This window comes from Cetorhinus maximus, chromosome 16 (genome assembly GCF_964194155.1).
Source record: "Cetorhinus maximus chromosome 16, sCetMax3.hap1.1, whole genome shotgun sequence".
NCBI lineage: Eukaryota > Metazoa > Chordata > Chondrichthyes > Lamniformes > Cetorhinidae > Cetorhinus > Cetorhinus maximus.
In genome coordinates this window covers 62,688,768-62,704,260 of record NC_135894.1, presented here as the reverse complement: position 1 = coordinate 62,704,260, position 15,493 = coordinate 62,688,768, and the positions used below count along the sequence as shown (strand labels likewise).

Sequence of the window (15,493 nt, the reverse complement as noted above, 5' to 3'; positions counted from 1 at the left end):
CCACCATCCCCCACCTCGATCTACTCTTTCCATTATGTGGCCATTGTTAAAGGGAAGAGCGATCCCAAACGATAAGGGGATAAACTATGGGGAAAGATAAACTAAAGAGAAGGTTTATGGGTGATCTCACTGAGCTAATTAATGCATTAAATGACATTGATAAGTTAACCCCAGAATAATACTTCAAGGCTTTCAAATAAGGCAGTGGAATCAAAGGTATTATCGATGTTCAAAATGTAGTTTGATGTTAGCTTGGTGAGTTGGAGTGGCAGTGAAATGAATTCAACTGGAAAAATATCCACTTCTTGTCCTTCAATTTTTCGTGATTTTATTTGGGCTTTTAGTTGGCAAGTACCAGCATAGGGAAAGTATTGATTAATCAGATGTTGTGTGATATACATGTTAATTTGTCATAGCCGCTATAAGCCTAGTCAATCATCCAGATGGATATGAGCTTTGCGAACAATTGTGTTAACTATTTGCTGAAGAAAAAAAATGAGAACAAAAAGTCTTGAAATTACACTGTGCATTTTCATGTATTAATATGTATTAATAAACAACAAAATGTGTTGTTTTGAGATTTCAGACTATGTCCCACTCTGCTTTTTTGAGGATGGGGTAGTCAGTCTTCACTAAAAGTTGACAACATAGTCAGACTTTAAAAATAAAGAAGCTCAGATACCGAAGAGGACAGTAACACTGCCAAGTGCTGTGAAAAGTTTAAATACAGGAGTTGCACCAAGGAGAGATTCTGCCTTAGATTGCATATTAGGATGAAAGGTGGGGGGGGCGTCATTCTGCTTCAGTAAAGTGAACCACAAAGCACTATGTGACTATTATTTTTATATCACACACAAAGCTAGGGTTTACTGATTGAACTGAGTGGGGGAAAAAAATGTGCCTAATGAATTGGACCAAGACTTAACTCATCTAACTTGGTCCATCTTTGGAACGATTGAAGAAATGCACATGGGGGGGCCTGGTCCAGATCACAAGGGAGTCTTACTTTTAACTCCTGGATCCCACTTTTATGCAAATCTAGATGGAGGAGTGTAAGTCAATTCCCATAAGTTAAGGTACTCAGAGCACTTATGGGAATGACTGACACAACTGAACCCAAGAAGGTATTTATAGCAGATCCAAAATTGGAAGGACTCCATTAAACATTTCTGCTATTGATACATAGGGGTACATTTTCCAGAGAGGAAAATGGGCATCCACAAGGCACAGAATTGTGTGTATAAGAGGAGAGCTACACCCAGCTTTCCTGTCTCAGATATGAAAAGCAACAGTCAGAAGCCCCAAGGCTCGAAGATCATCCTGGACAGATGAAAAACTTCCTAAATTTACAGCTCCACTCCATTTAACCATACAGCTGCCCCTGGGGCTACATGCACACCCTCCAGCCCATGAGATTCTGGAGAAAGCACCTATGCCAGGTTTCTTGGGGAGCCTCTCCACTAACATAGGGTCTTCTTCCTGTTTCTCCTCTTCTCCTTGCAACTGGGTATTGAAGGACAGAGGAAAAAGGAAAACTGTTATTACATGTAAATGTATATTTTCTTAAAGTATGCTCAAACATATACCAAAATGTGCAATAGCCTGCAAATATAAACATGAACATTAACACACTATGCAAATATTAATGTAGGAATGTTTAAAATATTTGTATGTCTTTTCTTTCTCTTTTGTTTAAAGGGGATATTAAGCCAATTTATTTCAGACACATTAATGTCTCTACTAAAATAGTTTGGAATCCTGGTATTCACACAGAACAATCTCAAGGTCTAAATGTGGGCTGAGATAATATGAAATTGACAGAGCTGTATTCAATTATAGCAAGGCAAATGGATTGAAAAGGCTCTACTGGCAATTTAACAATGCCTCAATGTATGATGTATATGGTATTTCCTTATAAAGGTACAGATTATTTTCCAATTTGCCAGGATTGTTCTTCGGGCTGTTACAGAAGCCCTAGAACATTCCTGAAACCACAAGAATCTGTAGTTTTCACAAAACATGATTAAAATCCCATAAAACATATGCACAATTTAATATAACAAATGCTTAGAAATAACTTGCATTTGTATAACACCTTTTTATGACCTCAGTATGCCCCAAAACATTTTATAGCCACTCAAGGACTTTTCCCTTGAAGTGGTAGTTATTGTTGTAATGTAGGGAACCCCAACTACCTTACACATAGCAAGGTCTCACAAAGAGCAATGAGAAGAATAACCAGATTACCTGTTTTAGTGATGTTAGTTGAGAGCTAGATATTGGCCAGGTTGCCCAGGATAGCTCCCATGCTCTTCTTCAACCAGTGCCAGCAGCTACTTTGGATCCATCTGAATGGGCAGATAGTGCCTCGGCTTAACATCTCATCTGAACCACCGACCTCTGACAACACAGCAACCATCAGTACTGCACTGAAGTTTCAGCTAATGTACTCAAGTCTCTGGAGTGGGACTTGAACCAACAGCCTTCTGATTCAGAGATGACAGTGTATCCACTGAGCTAAGGCTGACAGCGAAAGGATACAATCCAATGTTGTGGTTCACAGAGCATTGCCATAAGTCACCAAGCTTTGTTCCGAGTGTATAATGTCTGAACAGCTTTATTAGGTCGTAGTCTTGTGACTCTCTCCCCAGTTTCATTATTCCAACCATATCTCTCACTGACCAGATCTCTGTTCTATATTTTTGTGTTCAAACAGAGAAGGCCAATATTCGACCTGCTAAGAGCATGGAGTCCCTTTGCTCTTTGCCAACAGACGGTAAGACATTCTACCCATTGTATTATTGCACAGTCTCATTTTGCTGAAGGAAAATGAAGTGTAACCTAGTGTTAAATCCAGCCTGAAATCAGCATTACTGTAAAAGGCAATACGCCAGATTAACATAACCATAGGTTCAAATTGAAAAACAAATTACAATGTGAGAACGCACTGGGAGAGCATTCCATTCTGCATGACATCACCCCAAGACCATTACAGCTTGACTGGCAAATTACCTGCAATAGGATACAGTAAAAAGAGAGACATTGTGAGGATCCTTGTGCAAAAAAAACAGAAAATTCTGAATCATCTTGGCATCCTTTCCTAGGAAGTGTCTCATCTACTCCTATTGTGTCTTGTTTCATTTGTGAACATTAATGGTATAATTCAGTGTACTAACATATTTAAACTGCTGAGCCTGGTAATACAAGGGAAGAAAATTAACATTAGAGGAAGCACAGATCATTAACAAGCAGTGTATATGGGTTCATTCCATCTTTTACTGTCAGGCTGAATGGCTGACATATAGGCCAGGATTTTCACCTCGGCGATTTGGGGGCGGGGCCCGCTCACCGAGGGGAAAATGACGCGGGATGTCATCGGAAGGAACCCCTGACGTCATCCCGGTCCCTTTAAATATTCACGCAGGCGGGCGGACAGCGAAATCAGCCCATTAAGGCCATTGACTGGCTAATTAACCTTATTAAACAACCTGCCCGGCCAACCTTAAGGCTGGCGGGCAGGCCAGGAGCCCCAGCGGGCTGCAGATTATTAATGAAACTTCATCCACTGGCGGGTTGAAGTTTCATGTCCGATTTTAAAAAATGTAATAAATTTTATGTGTTTATTATTAACATGTCCCATCTCGTGTGACATTGTCACATGAGGGGGACATGTTAATAATTTTAATATTTCTCTATTTTCAGAGTTTACTTACCTCTCACGAATCTCCCTGAGACAGGACTTTGCCTCAGGGAGCAGTGCGCTCTATCGTGTGCATGCGCGAAAGAATGCACTTTGACAGATGGGGATTCCCTCCAACTCCTGCACAGGAAGCGCATAGTGCCTCCTGTCGGGCAGGCCGCTGGGCGGGCCTTAATTGGCCCGCCCACTCAAAATGGCGGCAGGTCCCATTTCGGCGGCAGGGTTCGGCGGCCCGCCCGCCCATCGAGATAAGAATTCTGCCCATAGAGTCATAAAGTCATAGAAGCCTACAGCACAGAAAAAGGCCCTTCGGCCCATCGAGTCTGCGCCGGTCAATTATTGAGCTATATATTTAACTATTGACTATAGGTCAACCTAACTATTCTAATCCCATTTTCCAGCACTAGGCCCATAGCCTTGTATGCCATGACATCGCTAGTGGGCATCAAAATACTTCTTAAGTGTTATGAGGGTTTCTGCCTCTACCACCTTTTCAGGCAGTGAGTTCCAGATCCCCACTACCCCTTGGGTGAAAAAATTCTTCCTCACATCCCCTCTAAACCTCCTGCCCCTTACCTTAAATCCCATTTTTTAAAAAAAAATCAATTTGATCAAGAGCTGCCAGATCTCAGAATTATACGCAAACATAAATTCCAGGAGAGAGCCAAAGGTGGAAAAGTGGCAAGTGGACTAATTCAATCAATTACAATTGGAGGTAATAAAACTCATACCAATTCCCCGTTGGCATAATCCATTTAAATGTTACTTCACTTGTGATCCTTGGTAATCATGGAATTAAAGTAATCTTTTCATTGAAGCTAATCCCCATAGTTGAGTAGCACTTTTCCCTCTGTGCTATTAATGCTGTGACAGTTAGATTTCTTAATGAAAGTGTCTATCTTGGCATTAATTCAGCTTCTGCAGTTGCATTGTTTTGTATGTAATGAAACATATTTTTGGCAAAGGGTATGAAATATTCTCTCTGATCATGAATCAGGCTAGATGAAGTGGAAAAGTAAAAACAAATGTGCCTCAGAAAATAGGCTTCCAGCATCAGAAGTGGAGTAATGCTAATTTTACTTGTCTCTGTTTCCCTACAAATCCTGATGTTAATCAGATCAGTGCTGAGATTGGGAAAATTATAAGGTTAATAGGAATGTGTAATACCATTCAACCCAACCTATCTCATTCAACCAGCAAATTTACAGCCCTCCCATTACATTATCCAATTGTTTCTTGAAAGGCTATAGGATTTTTTGCCCCTACCACTCTACCCAGAAGTCTGTTACTGTGCTACACCCACCCCACTCCAGTGAAGAATTACTGCCTAACGTAAGTCCTACATTTGCTTTTCACCAGTTTAAACATGTGCTTCCTTATTCTAACTTGAAACTGTTCCAAATTTACCTTGTCTACACAGTTAGCTATCTTATGCCACTTATTTTTAAGGTAGTAAAGCTAGTTTTCTTCAGTTTCTCCTGGCAACTCAGTCTGATATCCCTCTGGCTCTTCTCTGCACTGCTTCGAGGAAGTAAATGTCTCTATATTGATGATCAAAAGAGGACACATTAATAAAGGTGTGGTCTGACTGTGTCAGAGTTCTGTGTAGTTTTAACATAACATCTTCTGACTTTCAACTCTGCTGGTTTGGCATTCAGCTCAACATTCTATTTACTTTTTGCTTGCTATACCAGAACAATTGGATGGGGGGTTGATCAAAAGCCCTAGAGCTCTTTCAAATTCTCCCTTAGCTGCTTTGAACCATTCATTGAGTTCAATGGCATTCCTTTATTTTCCCAGTTACACTTTACACTTTGGCTCTATTGGAATAATTTACAACAATAACTTGCCCCTCTACCTCCTTCCTACCTCACTTTCTTCCATCATGACGCTTCTTAAAACCTAAGATAAAAGCAAAATACTGCGGATGCTGGAAATCTGAAATAAAAACAGAAAATGCTGGAAAAACTCAGCAGGTCTGACAGCATCCATGGAGAGAGAAACAGAGTTAATATTTCGAGTCCGTATGACTCTTCTTCAGCTCTGAAGAAGAGTCATACGGACTCAATGTTAACTCTGTTTCTCTCTCCACGGATGCTGTCAGACTTTTTGAGTTTTTCCAGCATTTTCTGTTGTTACTTCTTAAAACCTACCTCTTTGACCACACTCTCGGTCATCTGACCTAATTTCACCTTATGTGGCTTGGGTCATATTTTGTTTTGTGATGTTCTTTTGAAGCACCTTGGGGCGTTTTATTATATTAAAGGTGCTTTATAAATATAAATTGTTGTTATTTAGCACCTCTACCATTGTAAAACATCCCAAGCTGCATGTCTGCTACTGATCTGGGAAAATTGGATGTTACTGTATTACAACATGTACCAACCTATAAAATGAAATAGGCATCCTACAATAAGTCATCTCCCTTCTACCTTAGTCAGAGGATAGCTCATGGTTTGAGGAGAACTGAGTAAATTGCTTGCAAACTTGAAGGGGGTGAAATGGAAAATAATTCACACCCTTTACCCCAAAGTTAAAAATCTAATTTGTACAGTGTTTTACGTCAAACCTTCTTAAGTATTTTATTTCTGTTTCTTAGATGATGAAAAGGGGGGTCGATTTAAACATGCTGCAGCTCTGGGAGGAAGCCTCTCACCATCACTGAAATCACGCACACTTGGCTCAGGAAGTTCTTACAGCTTAGGCAGGAGGCACAGTAATTGGGATCAGGAAGATCTCATTGGTGCTATTGGAGGATGCGCCAGTAATATTAGTCAAGAAACATCTGCCAAGGAGCCGGCGTCATTCAGGGCACAACCAGAGCAGCTGAAGGTTTTTCGTGGAGATGCATTCAACAAATCAGAACCAACATCACCAAAGACTAGGCGGTTGTTTTATTCAACAAATCCCATTGATTCTTCAGCTAAATCTAACTTCCCAGGTAACTTGTTTCCCCTTGAAGCATCACCACGACATCACAGAAAGCCAATGGCATTGAATATATCTGAGCCTTTTTCTGTGTCTGTGCCATTACACGTCTCAGGAATTATCAGCCCCAGCGCCACTCCCTGTAGCGAAGCACAAAATCTAAAGGACTCAGGTCTGCAAGAATCGGCAAATGGAACATCACAAGGTGAAGACAGTACTGTACCCATAACCTTAGAAGGGGGAGGAGATCGTCTCAGCGAGCAGTCCAATTCAGAAAGGCATGAACGGAATGGTATGTTCCATGCACTGACTGGATACTCGGTTTCCCGTACTGAGTACGAATATGATATATTTAATATGTGTTTAGCACCTTATTTATGAGCTCTTGTGCTATAGCTTTGAGTAAAGTATTAAGAAACTGGCTATGTTTGTTTATTTCCTGTAGTCAACTGCAAGATTTTAAATTGATTCATAGTTATATCATGTGCTAAAATCAATTTGGGTAAACATGAAACACTAAGCTGTGGAAAGCTAACTCTTGATAAATGCCCTAATAATAGCTTAGTGATTAAATGCACCGCTCAGCATGGTATTAAACTGTACATATTAGGAATATCCCCATCTTCTGCCTCCTGTTTATTTCCCTTACATGAACAGTTTTGGTGGCAATTAGACAATTAGGAAGGTCTCAGTGCCTCTGGATGAGGGAGGAGAGAAATTAGGCTCAGGTTTTCTCTGATTGTTAAGCAGTGATCAGTTGGAAAGAGATTATGTCTTAATATTGGAAGAGGACAGTGTTGAAGTTGGCTTCAATGTCCTTCATCGGTAATTAGCCTTTTGAATTCAACTATCGCAGATGAATGAAAATTTCAGTAACAGTAAGAACCTTCAGGAGAGGAAGGGAGAAGTGACCATGTCATTTCAAAATAATACATTGATCAATAGCTTATTATTTTCAATTTCTTCAAATTGTCAAAGTAAGGATTTTTCACTTCTCGTTTTATCTACAGACATATTGATAGAATTTCAGTCTCTCTGCTTTGTTTGGAAGATGACAGAAAATTTTATATTTGGAGAGGGAGGATAGATTTCAGGGGTCACTTTGCTAGGTGTCTCTGGATATTTTATTCAATTGTACTTATCTAAACCCAAAAATATATTTCCTTTTTCTTCTATTTAGATGACCAGGAAATTGAGAGACCCCAATTGCAGCCTGAGCCCCTCACTGATTCCTCAAATTCACAGTCACAAAATCAGCCACAACCTTTCCCAAATCTCACATGCCAGCACTCGGATCCACTGCAGCTCATCACGCCCTCGTCACCAGTGACCAGGTCACCCGTTTCTCTGAGCCTCCCTGAGAAAACAAAGCCGAACGAAACACATCCATCACTTGTTCCCCTGACAAGGGAATCGTGTGAAAATGGACACCAAATAGCTTGGATCAGCAACACAGAAGAGCAACTGGCAACTAAACAGGTTAGAACATTGCATTTTCGAATCATAGTTTGGCAGACTGTGTGTTCATTTTAGTTGTTGCACTGTAAAATGGAGAAGGATGTCAAAAGTGTGCACATGGGTGTCAAGTATATTTTACAATGAAGCTTCCACCTTCCTGGTTATCCACTAGAATTATTGCAAAACAATTAGATGTTCCACTGTACAATCAGTTAACATGTTTAAGATAGTTTTAATTTGGGGTGAGGCTACAGGACAGGAGCTTTTGATTCATTCACCCATTATATACTTCAGAAAATCAGGTAATTTTGGCTGAAATCGGCCAGGCCAGCACAGGCCAGGGATCAAACTGGGAACCTATGTGGCAGAATGACTCACTAAACGGATTTGCTAAGTCCTTAGGGTGAACACCCAACACAATTATTCTCAATATCAATTGCCGGAGTCTTTTCTTCAAACAGAAACTCCCCTCAGAAGGTCAGACCCTAATGGTGGGATTTGTACACACCACCTTGCACCACAAAACAACATCTTGCATTTTCATAGTGCCTTTGACGTGGCCAAATGTCCTGAGGAAGCTTCACAGGATTTAATCCTGTAACTTCTGCTGGAAGTGAATGATTATGGAAAAGGATTAGGATATGATTGGATCACATCCCTGCTAATTTCAGTGTGGAATAATCTGCTGACACTGTCAAGATTCATACTTGATCAGGTCAATAGTAACAAAAGCAAAGTTCATGTTTTTAGATTAAGGAATCTTTATTTGCCAGATGCCGACAACCATTGAGGACAGTTCATCTTAGATATTCTGAGTAATACCATCCAAACTGCAGGTGATGTTCCAGCGGGCAGGAGAAGGGAAATGGCATAGGTTCCAGTTAGCCACCCGATTTATGGCTGCCACATTTAGCAGAACCATCCATAAAATATACAGACATATTTGAATAAGGCAATGATGATTCATGGCATCGTAAGTCTTATATTATGTCATTACCACTCATTTACACAAGCGTCAAACACACCCACGTTAAACAGTTGTTCAGTGTTGCTAGGTGATAAATAAAGGGGACAAGTTGTTTCAAAGGATCCAGCAGGTACTTTAAAAATGGCCATGGAGAGTTGATTTTTCAGCCAATTTTAATTGTTGTTTTAAACCTGCTGGCAAATGCTTTACCACCTATCTTTGTGCCTGCTGCTCCTGAGCTCCCATTTCCCCACACCCACCAATTCCAAAGAGGCCATAATGGGTTTCTCATGGGAAGTCTCCCTGTATTTTTGCTCTTTGGAAAATGAAGACTAGGAACAAAGAGAGACCAAGCTGGTCAGACAGCACAGGATACACCTGACACTCACCTGCTGGTAACCCCACTTCAGACTGTAGTTCTTCCACCTCCAATTGATTCAGAAGCAGTGCTTATGCAGGCTAGACTTCACAAACAATGCTATCACTTACTTACATCATATAATCCAATCCCCAGCTGCAGCCCATCTCCACCTCACAGGTGCCACAGCGCTACTAGAAATGTCACAGGTGCCACAGCGCTACTAGAAATGTCACAGGTGCCACAGCGCTACTAGAAATGTCACAGCTGCCTTGAGCTTGCAAACAGTCACTTTTCAAACATATATTTTGAAGTTGAACTGCCAAAATGGTCTTTGCTATAGTCTGACCTCTTTAAACTGCTACAGGCCTTTAAATGTAATTCTCCTCCCCCTCTCCCCCACTCAATATCCAGTCAGAGGTGGTACTATCACACGGGTCCTATTTGTAATATTTCAGTTAGTTCAACCCTGGAAAATGTGGTGGGTAACACATCTCCCTTCCTTTGGCTGTGAATCACATAACACCGTTTACCACATGAGTGTTTTCCCTAAACAGAAATTCTCAGTTTTCTAATCTGAGTGGTTAAATTGGGATTATTTACTCTTGACGAAAATCCAATTATCATGTGAGTTTGATAAATGTTCCTATACTGCATTACAAGCAGGGATATCTAATGATTGTTTCTTTGCAGTAAAGAATTTTAATGTCATTTTTTTTTGCAAGATATCCTTTTTAGATCAATATCTGACCTTATTTGGGGTGTAGCACAGGTGTCCTCTAGTGGAAGGAATGAGTAAGAATGCTTTGTCTTCTGATTGTTATTGATATTTAAGAGTAGGTTAACAGGCTTTACAAACTCAAGCTTCTGGAGCAGACTTTCACCTGCCAGGCTTGCATACTGAAAATTCGGACACAAAGCACAAGAGACTCTGCTGTAATTAAAAACAGAAAATGCTGGAAAAACTCAGTGGGTCAGGCAGCATCTGTGGAGAGAGAAACGGAATTAATGTTTTGAGTCCAATATGACTCTTCTTCAAAACCGAATCCAACAGACTCTGCTGGATTTTCATCTATTAAAATGAATGGACAGAAACATCAGCATGAGCCATTAATCTCCACACTTGGATTCTCAATATACATTTCCTGTTGACCTCAAGGTTTTATAGTTTTGAATTATTTTCCTGCAATGTCAGTTTAACTCAGTGCTAGCACTCTCACCTGTGTTTTATGTTTGTCAGTTTAAGTCTCACTACAGGAGTCCAAAATCTAGGCTGATCTGTCAAAGCAGTACACAGAGAGTGTTGGGCCATCGGGGGTACCATCTTTTAGATGTGATGTTAAACTAATTAAGGGCCTGCCATGTAGGTGAATGTAAAGGATTCCTTGGCATTATCCAAAGATGAGTGGAGGGGTTCTCCCAGTGCTCTGGCCAATATTTCTCCCTCAACCAACACCAGAAAATACAGATTGTCTGGGTCATTGCTGCATGCAGATTGGCCGCCACATGTACCCATGTAACATCAATGACTGCACTTCAGAAGTAGCCAATTGGTTGTAAAGCACTTTGAGACACCCTGAGGTGGTAATAAGACACTATATAAATGCAAATTCTTTCTTTATTTTGAATACAATGACTCAAGCTGGAGGACAATTCCGGAAGTACTAACAACCTTCTGGTACCTCACCTGCCTGGCCACTCTGCATGCGTAAGGTAAGACAGGGTGCTGATGGCTGACTTGACCCTGAGCACCATCAAAGACAGGCACACGCCATATCTACACATGTATTTTTCAACAGAAGTTACTGGACAGCACTTGAGAGCAGGAACCCAGCTTAATTTTCTTCCCTGTACTCAAGGATTAATCTAATTGTTTCCTTTAGCTGAGATCAGTTAACCCAGCACGGTCCGGCCACTGAACGTTCCTGATCTATATGGCTAAGAACATTAGGCAGTGCATTTACCCCACTGAACTATCCCTTAGGCCAATGCATAAAAACCCATTCACTTACAAGAACAGGCAGCAACACTTCCTCACCATCTGATGTAGTTCACTTTTAGTCAGTAAAAACAATTGATAAATGTTAAAGTCCAGTTCCAATGTACAAAAATGAAGGCTTCATTAACATTATGCTGTGTGTATTTTCACAGGACACAGATTCCTCTGCTAAGGCGTTTATGGAGCAACTGTGGCCAGATGCTAAAGAGCTTGTGATCACTGAACCCGAGGAGGTCACTGTGATAAACAACTTTCAAGAAAAGGTGGAGGAAGGATTGGTTCAGTCACATGACAAGAGTGATATTGAGGACAAGCCCCTGGCTGATGCCTCAGTAAAACTAAAGTTTAAAGGACATCAACGAATACACAGTCTTCCTGACCTGTTCTTACAAAGCCCACCTCTAATGGTTGAAAATAACACAGAAGAAGTGTGCCTAAACTCCATAAATAATGTACATTCCAGTGAAGAAAGTAGCACCAAGATGCCTGACCCTAGCCCAGCTCAGCCTCAGCAGAGTACGTCTACCGGGCCCCTGTTAAGTGATTGCTCAAAGATGGAGCTTACTCAACCGATAACAGATGAAAACATTTTCATAACGCCAATTGAGAGCCCGCCGATAGCATGCTCAGGAATTTCTACAGATTCTTTCATCTCAAATGATCCTGAATCTAATCCAAATCAATTAATTAATCCTAATTCAGACAAAAAGCATCAATGTCCAACTGTTCCCCATGCATTTCAGTCCTCAGAACCTTGCATTAGGGATAATATCTCTAACAAACCTGAACCAGACTCAGAAACAGATGTTAATCATTCAGGAACATGCTCAGAAGATGTCCTCTACATGCAGAGGGAACATACAAAGGTTAATCTATCCAACGATAAAAGTGATCAGAAGGGGCAATTGGCAGATATTCAGTCAAATCAGAAATGTGCAGCATCACAGACTGATACCAGTGAGCTCCTCCTACCTGAAGCCTGGATGGACAATGATACATTAAAACAGCCTAGCTCCCATTCATCTCAGCTGGGTGAAGCTACAAAAGATGAGGAAGAATGTTTGTCTTTAACGTCACCAATTGTGATACCAAGTGAAAGGCTGGAGACATTATCTCTTGATGCTTGCATCATAATAGCTCCAGAAGATTTTAACAATAATTCATCTCAATTTGCTAACAATGATATTGATTGGAATAGTCAAAGCCCAGAGACTTCTTTACAAATCTGCAATGGTGATTCCTTAAAAAATAGCTCTCTTGTAACTAAATCTGTAAATTTCCCAGATGAAGCGGAGGGAATCTCTACAAGTAACCAACTACACGTCTTATTAACTGAAGACAATTCATTATCATCTAAGGAATCAGAGAGTTTATGTGTTATAAGTGCAGGGGCAACGCCATATTTAGAGTCAACAGAAACTGAATCTGTAAGGATAATACCTGATGGAAATGAGGAAGGCTGCTTGAAATCTAATAATAAGGCCTCATTACTTGTTTTATACCCCATGGTCAATGACAAGCCTCCTTTATCTGATGGTTATTCAATTCAATCAATCCCAATCGGTGTCACTGCAGTTCGAATGACTTACATGATAAAGACATGTCAAGTCAAAGCCATTCCAGTCATTCCACCAAAATTGCAGTTTACCCAGGTCCCTCAACCTTTGCCAAAAAATAATCTCACTCCTCCCTCTCTTCCTCGGGATAAAGTGTTAACGATTTTGCAGCCCATTACAGTATGTGAACAGAGTAGTCCTGAGAACAAAAATGGACTGGATTCTTCTTTAATAAATCCTTCAGTAGCAGGATGCAAAGATGGGAAAGAAAACGGCCTACCCAAGTTTCAAATACCTGAACACACAAGTTGTGCAGTTTCACCAGAGACCTCACTTGTACAGTCCAAAACCACTGAAGCAGCACCAATTGTGAAAAGAACCTGCAAATCAAATGGAGAAGATGTATTCGACAGTCCAACCCCATCAAGAGTGGAAAGATCTCCAGTGCAACAAAAGCCTGGGTTTATGCGGCATGCACAGCACAGATCAAAGGCAGGCAGACCTCAAAGCCTTATCCTGTTCAGCCCACCCTGGCCTAGTGTGGAACGTCCTTCTTCCATAGACTCCAACAAGGTGCATCTTAGTCCAGTACAATCCAGCCCTGAGCAACAGTCACCATCAGAATTGGATCACTCGACTCCTAGTAGCTACCCACATGAACTTAATGACAGTCAGAAAGGGCCAGACGGTGTCACTCTTCGAAGTCGAATGAGCATGCCAAAAAGTGGACAGAGGTTGGAGACCTCAACAAGTTGTTTCTACCAACCTCAAAGGAGGTCTATGATATTTGAAAATAGAGGTGGCAGGCAAATTGAATGACCACCTTTAATGATTCTACAATCTTCAGACTGGCTACACAAGAGTATATCTTTATGACACCTTTCAGTCACAATGTGTACGTATTCTTCCACCCACCTGCTCAAACGTCTGTCAAAATTTTTAAATGTTCATTAGAAGATGTAAAGTAGCTGGACTTGTACAAGGTGTGGAAAATAGGTTATTTGGATTAAGTATTTAATAAACAAAAAGTACAAGCTTAATTCTGGCATTGATTGCAACACAACTTAACAACATGCAAATTAAAATGAATAAAGAATAAATCCAAAATATACAAAGTAATGGCCAAACAGTTTTTTAAAAATACATTTCAAAAGCTTTCTCTAAACTAAATCTGTGCAATGAATGTGAGTGAGAGGTGGTTACTGCCAAACTGTATAGTACTCATCTTATTGATAGTTCATCTCTCACAGCAATAGAATGGATGTCCTTGTCTATTTTGCTACAAGGGTTACATTACTATAATATTTATTGCACCTTGTAGTAAACCTTTTAGAGGATGAGTGGAGACATTTTGCTATAAGTGTTATGATAGTGAAGTTGTGCATCATTGGTGGTTAATGCACTTAATGATTGACTTTTCACCAACAATGCACACCATACTGTTTTGTTATTGCTTACTTTACCTGTTCATCTATTACACTTGGTAATAGAGCAATGTCAGTTCAAATTATTGTATCTTCCAAATTTATACTGTTCAAATTATACCTCATAGAAAAGCAAGCTATGGAGAAATGTGTCACTCACTTTTGGCCAAAGCAGATAATCTACAATAGATATACTACTGTATTATTTATCTAGATACAGCCATCTCAGAGGGTAGACAACTCCAGTGTTTCCATAAATGCTTCAACATCTCAGTTTCAATGTTTATATCTCTCTTGTGTATTGAAATTATTTCTATATTGTCAAATATTAAATGTAAGTATGTTTTCCAATTCTGAGAATTAAAATGTTTGAATAACAATATACTTCACAAACATTTTGCCATTTCTATTTATTTCATAATCTGAACCACAGCGTGACTCAATGGGCAGAATTCTCAGGCCCTGTCACCGTTGGAAACAGACAGATGGGGTCAGAAACATACAAGGCTGGCTGGCATGCCAGCTTCCTGATCCTGTTCCATTTTGGTGCCCCCACAGGGTGAGCGCATGATTAGGCTCATAAAGAACATTGTTGAAAGTAGGTAATGAAGGGCAACTGGGATTATCCAGTTGCCCAACACAATGAGGAGGCAAATCAACTACCTGGAAGTGGGCACCTAGTGGCAATCTGATGTGCCAGTGGTCCTAGCAGGTCCTCCCTGGCTGACTGGCTGGGGGGTACAGCCAAAGTTCACCCTATAGGGAGACTCCACACTTACTTCTCCCACCCCTGACAATGAAGGCCTGGCAACTTTTTGTATTTCTTTATTAAAGCTTTTAAAAAATGGTTGCTCAGGCACACTCTCAGTTACTTAATTTGTGCTGCAGTAGGCCTTTAGTGGCCACCTTCATGTAGTGAAGAGGGTTGTATGCTCGGACGATCCCTTGAGCAATACCATTGGGAGCTCCTTGCTCCTGGTAGGGCCATCCATAGCAGAAAGGGCGGGGGTGAGGGGGGGTGTGCAGTGGGGGGGTGGGGGGAGGGACAGTGGTGGTGGTGCCAGTCAAAATGCAGTCCAAGAAATACTCAGCAGCAGTACATG

At 40.7% G+C, this 15,493-nt stretch overlaps 1 protein-coding gene across 3 annotated transcripts in view; it reads left to right on the top strand.

The window, feature by feature from the left end:
* The window catches only part of arhgap31 (Rho GTPase activating protein 31), a 102,357-nt gene extending 87,574 nt beyond the window's left edge, over positions 1 to 14,783 (top strand). For all 3 annotated transcript variants that reach the window (XM_078559910.1, XM_078559911.1, XM_078559912.1), the window contains 4 exons: positions 2,717 to 2,776; positions 6,300 to 6,920; positions 7,809 to 8,107; positions 11,563 to 14,783. In XM_078559910.1, coding sequence (XP_078416036.1) covers positions 2,717 to 2,776; positions 6,300 to 6,920; positions 7,809 to 8,107; positions 11,563 to 13,785 — 3,203 coding nt within the window. In that variant the 3' untranslated portion in view covers positions 13,786 to 14,783. The remainder of the gene's footprint in view (positions 1 to 2,716; positions 2,777 to 6,299; positions 6,921 to 7,808; positions 8,108 to 11,562) is intronic.
* The last annotated feature ends 710 nt before the right edge of the window (positions 14,784 to 15,493 follow it).